Source organism: Pterocles gutturalis, unplaced genomic scaffold, assembly GCF_000699245.1.
Source record: "Pterocles gutturalis isolate BGI_N339 unplaced genomic scaffold, ASM69924v1 scaffold15602, whole genome shotgun sequence".
NCBI classification, from domain to species: domain Eukaryota; kingdom Metazoa; phylum Chordata; class Aves; order Pterocliformes; family Pteroclidae; genus Pterocles; species Pterocles gutturalis.
Window position 1 is genome coordinate 1,004 of NW_010110454.1, and position 4,791 is coordinate 5,794.

At 43.1% G+C, this 4,791-nt stretch overlaps 1 protein-coding gene across 1 annotated transcript; it reads right to left on the minus strand.

The window, feature by feature from the left end:
- Window positions 1-3,633: 3,633 nt before the first annotated feature.
- Window positions 3,634-4,554, minus strand: RNF186 (ring finger protein 186). The gene has a single exon (XM_010073385.1). The coding sequence runs from the start codon at window positions 4,552-4,554 to the stop codon at window positions 3,634-3,636; it is 921 nt and encodes a 306-aa protein (XP_010071687.1).
- Between the last annotated feature and the right edge of the window lie 237 nt (window positions 4,555-4,791).

The following is a 4,791-nucleotide window of genomic DNA, read 5'->3' on the forward strand; positions in this document are numbered from 1 at the left end:
TGATTTGGACAAATATGTCCTGGTTGCTTGCTACTAATGTTAGACCCCCTCAGGTTTACTCACATAAGTACTCATGTTGTGTATAAGTATTTTAAGCATCATCTTATGGTCATTACGTGATGCTGAAGTCAGAAGGCGAGTTCTGTTGATCCCAGTTAGGGTGCAGAAGGTATCTTCTTCACCTGTGACTCAGGGTAACTGCGCAGCACAACAACAAATGGTTCACAGTGAGCAAGGAATCAAGGAATCTGTGCTCTCAGACCAAGATCTGCAAATTAGTTTCTTGTAGATTTGACAGTTCTGTGTTTGAGGACCTGAAGTTCTCTTTGTACAGAATCTGAGCCACGTGGAAGTGTGAAATGTGTTATTTATTCCATGTTTAGTTTTGCCTGTTTGTGTGATAATGCAGAAGAGCTGCTAAAAGTGGTCCAAAACATAAAAGTTGAGTAGAATGACAATTAGGAGTGAGTTTTACCAGATGTTGTAAACTTGGGATCTTATTATATATTTTAATAATAATCAAAGCCAGCACAATTATGGATAATTTAAAGTTCTGTACTTAAAGTGAGACTTCTACATTTAACAATAATTTAGAACACCTACACTCAAAATTTTTCAGGCACCTGTCTCACTCTCTTATGTAAGTAACTGGTGAGTGTGGTGGGCGATGGTGGTGCTGTTTGTTGACAAGAAGCCTGAAAAGGGACTGGAAAAGGGAAAGTTGTGACTTTAGGAAGGGCCCTGTGGGTGGAGGGGCAGGGTGGGAGCACAGCATGACAAAAGGATAGGTGTATTTTTAAATTACAACTGGCTTATGTACATGGATTGTTAAACAAAACCCCTTTGAAGTTTCTGGTCAGGGATTCTGTCTGTAGAGAGTATAATCCTTAAATACCGCTGCTGAGTCTCAGCGTGCTCTTAACGTCTCGATGGGATTCTCTTTGTAAATTACAGTTCTCAGACATTTACGCAGTTTGTCTGGTGCAGCTGAACATCACTTCCTGGGCCCATTTCTCATTACGAACCTCTCTCTTTCAGGCTACAGCGTCTTACCTAATGGCTATCTGAAACTGGGAGCCAGCTAGCTAAGGTAAGCAGGGCAAGGTAATTCGGAGCTGAAACTTTCTTGCGAAAAAGACTGGCGTGAATTAAAACTGAGTACAAGCAAATCCTTTGCGTTTTGGGATAGGAATGCAACTCTGTTGGCCTTTTCCCCATAAACTTAGTTGCTGCTTCAAAGGTTTACATTGTCATCGAGCCTTATCTTGTCAGATGAGAATCAACAGCTGTTATAAAGATATCAGGTTCTAGGGCCTAATGACTCCCACCAGCATCCCTGAACTCTGAATCAGCTGATTGTTAGTGGCTCTCAAAAGGCTGAAGAAACATTTTGGTTGAACTGCTGAACACAGGCTTGGAAGGTGCTGATACAAAGCAGTGGAGGTGGAAACCTGGACTTCCACGGCTGGTAATTGTGCCATATGGATCCCTGGGGGTTCTTTCAGAGGGCCAGTATCTCACTGGTAATCACAGAGCATGCCTGCTTCCTTCCTGCTGGGGTATACTGCAGTGGAGGAAGCCCTTTTCTGTTGGCCGTTTTTTGGACGCTGTAGTGTAATAAAATGGAACGCACCCTTTTGGAAGGGCAGGGTGATGTGTAACCCAGTATCGGTTTGCCATCATCAGTAAAGAGACATAATGAAGACTTTAGAGGCAGCGTCCCTTGTCCTTCGTATCGCACACAGTGGAGCCTGGCTAGCCCATGTGGGCTTGTCAGCACATGGGTGTGAACAACTGAAATCAGAGAATGAATATGACCTGATTTTTAATTGGGACTATCTTATGGCTCTAGTCCAGTTCATCTTTGCCATCTTATCTTCGGGACAGTCTGTTTCTCCCTTGCTATCTGGTGGTTTCTATGAGATCAGTGTTCTGGAGCAATTAGCAGATGATTTTCCTTTAACCCTTCTAGCTTACTCTGATGCATATTTGCTACAAACCTGTACAGTACCAGTCACCCACTAGTGCTGGTGAGGAGAACTCAACAGGAAAACTGTCTATGAGCTGAAAGACTTGGCAAGAGCTTCTGAAATTATTTTCAGTACAGGTGAATATCTGGTCCAGTCCTTGTATTTGGAATAATACAGTTCACTAAAATATTTGGGTTTAAAACTACCTGCATTTTCCCAGTTGAAAAGCTTTTTTTCTGTTTGGTTATTAGCAAATGTTGCTACATCTGTACTCTGCAATAAGCCACTTAACTGTCCAAATAGATGAGAAAAAACAAAGCATTTCCTTCCCTTGAAGGTTTGTGTTCTTAGGCAGAAAACAGACCTGTTTTTTCCAAGTCTCGAGGAGGACAGCAGCTCCTTACCCTCTCAGTCTAATCTGTTTTATCTGCTGGTGAGACACTATGTATATTTATATACTGAGCAACTGGAGTACATCACTTTCCATTCTTATCGAACACAAATATTTACCACAGGCCTGATCCAAGGTCTACTGAGATCCATGGGACTCTTAAAAATGTAACTTAACTACAGCAAACTCCTTATTTTTTTTCCCGTTTAATTTTAGTTGGGTTATAGGGTGTTTTCTTAGCAACCAAGTATTTTTTTAAATAAAGGAAAGAAACAACACATTATTTCTTTGCTTCACTCAGTTGTACAGATTCCCTCATATGCCTTCTCAGCTGTAGTTCCTGTCAATGAGGAAACTGTGAAATGTTTGGACATTGTCAGTGAGGAATTGAAACACAGAAGTCAGTGAGCAGTTAACTTTATTAAACCTGAATGGACACATTCCATATAAAAATACCCATGTGGTATGGCACAGCAACTGACATGTTTATGTTGATCTCTGTGGGCAATGTCATAGTTCATGTGAAGAGGGCAAGAAGAGAGGTGGTGCAGGTAGCCAGATAAAGGAGTTCGGGTGAGAGGAACTATTTCTGTGTGAAGTAACATGGGGAATTTGGAGTGTCATGAGCTTTTGAGAGCCTTGCTCTTTGCAACCCACAGGTTTGAGATTACGAGTGTTGATTTTGCCTCTTCCTCTCCAATTTCATGTGTAACTTAAAATGGTATCAATGGGCATCCCCTTTTCCCAGTCCCTTTCCCACCCCTGCCAACAACCATTTGGGCAGTGGTAGGGATTTAAGTGACAAACTGGGTTAAAACTGCTCTCTTCCATTCAGGCTACGCACCCAGTCCCTGATTTAGCACTCTAATTTCCTCACGGTGTCACAAGAAAAAGTGTATGTGTGTTAAGAGAGTGGGAAAACGCAACCACGGGATTTTCACAGGACATCATCTGTGAGGTGTTTCAGATAACGTTCTGCAGTGCTGATCAGGAGATAACATGAACAAGAACAACCGACAAAAGCGAAACGAGAATTATTAGTCTAGGATAAAAATTGTGTGGAAAAAACCTACAATTTTTATTTCATAAATATCACAATATAAATATTTGACTATGTTTCCCGTAATGAAATTTAATGAGCCAACGGAGCCACCAGTTGAATTTCTTACGTCAATCATTGCTGTCAAAGTCCAATAACCGGCTAGCGTGCCTAACATGCAGCTTTGCAGGCAGGACCAGCCCATTATTTCGAGACAGCTCACGTTAATTGTTTCAGGCAATAGCAGCGATGTGGGTTACCTTGTGGCAGGAGGTGAGCGAGTCCCTGTTACACCTCCAGTAGAATTTAGGAGTGCAGCAAAGCACCATAGACATGACCACCCCCAAAGTAAGCACGAGACAAACGACCCATTTGATCAGCCCAGAGGATGTAAATGGGAGGATGAGGATAGTGAGAATCACCACAAGCAGCAGGAGCAGCACAAGTCTCTGGACAGCCAGTCTGTTGTCTGCCGGAACATTTTCGTCTCTGTGTAAAGTGTCTTGGCTGCTCTGAGTCCAGCTATTGCTGTCCAGCCCTATGGCAGGGATGTGTACCTCAGGATTTGAATCAGGGTTTTCCAAGTGCTCCATGATGTCTTCTTTATTTGGAAGTGTGCGGATGAGACCTCCTGACACAAAAGTGGCTTTTCTGCACAGGGGGCAGGTGATTATCCAGCTACTCTCTTCTTTCCTGAGGATAAGCTTGAGGCAGACTGCGCAGAAGGCGTGCTGGCAGTCCAGGAGCTTTGGGACTCTGTAGATGTTGTACTTGTTGAAGCAGACGAGGCAGTCCATATCGATAGATGTTGTGGCTGAACACTGGAGGTTCATTTCAGAGCTGCATACTTCTGAAGAGTTTTTGTTCATTGGCATAACAAGAGGCTTTGAGTTTGGACAGTCTCTTTCCGAAATCGCTGGTTTAAAGGTGTCAGGACTGTCTCCCTCTCTGCTTGAAGGGCTCTCCAGTTCTTTAATACATTCTTCAGTGAATTCCAGTTTCTTTATATCTGCAGCATTTTCTGTTCGAGCTCCTGTGCTCCCCATTTCTGCAACACCTTCCGCAGCGGGCGCAGGACTGTCCTTTCCAGCCTGTGGTACTCCAGGAGCTGTTGGTCTGTTTTCATCGTTCAGCTTGTCAGTGGATTTCTCCATGTTCAGTGCAGTTTGTCTTCCCTTCGCTGAAGGATTTGCTGAGCTTCTGTCTCCTTTTATGTGTTGCTTTGTTCCTGGTGCATGCATAACTGATTAGCGACAGTTAAGTGTCTTGTGCTCTTACAATACCATGTTTTTATGAGATGGGGAGCTGAGTTGATGATTAACCTCATGGCCAGGATGTTTTACAACAGCTGATAACATCACAGAGCAATTGCTATCCATAAGCAGACCCCA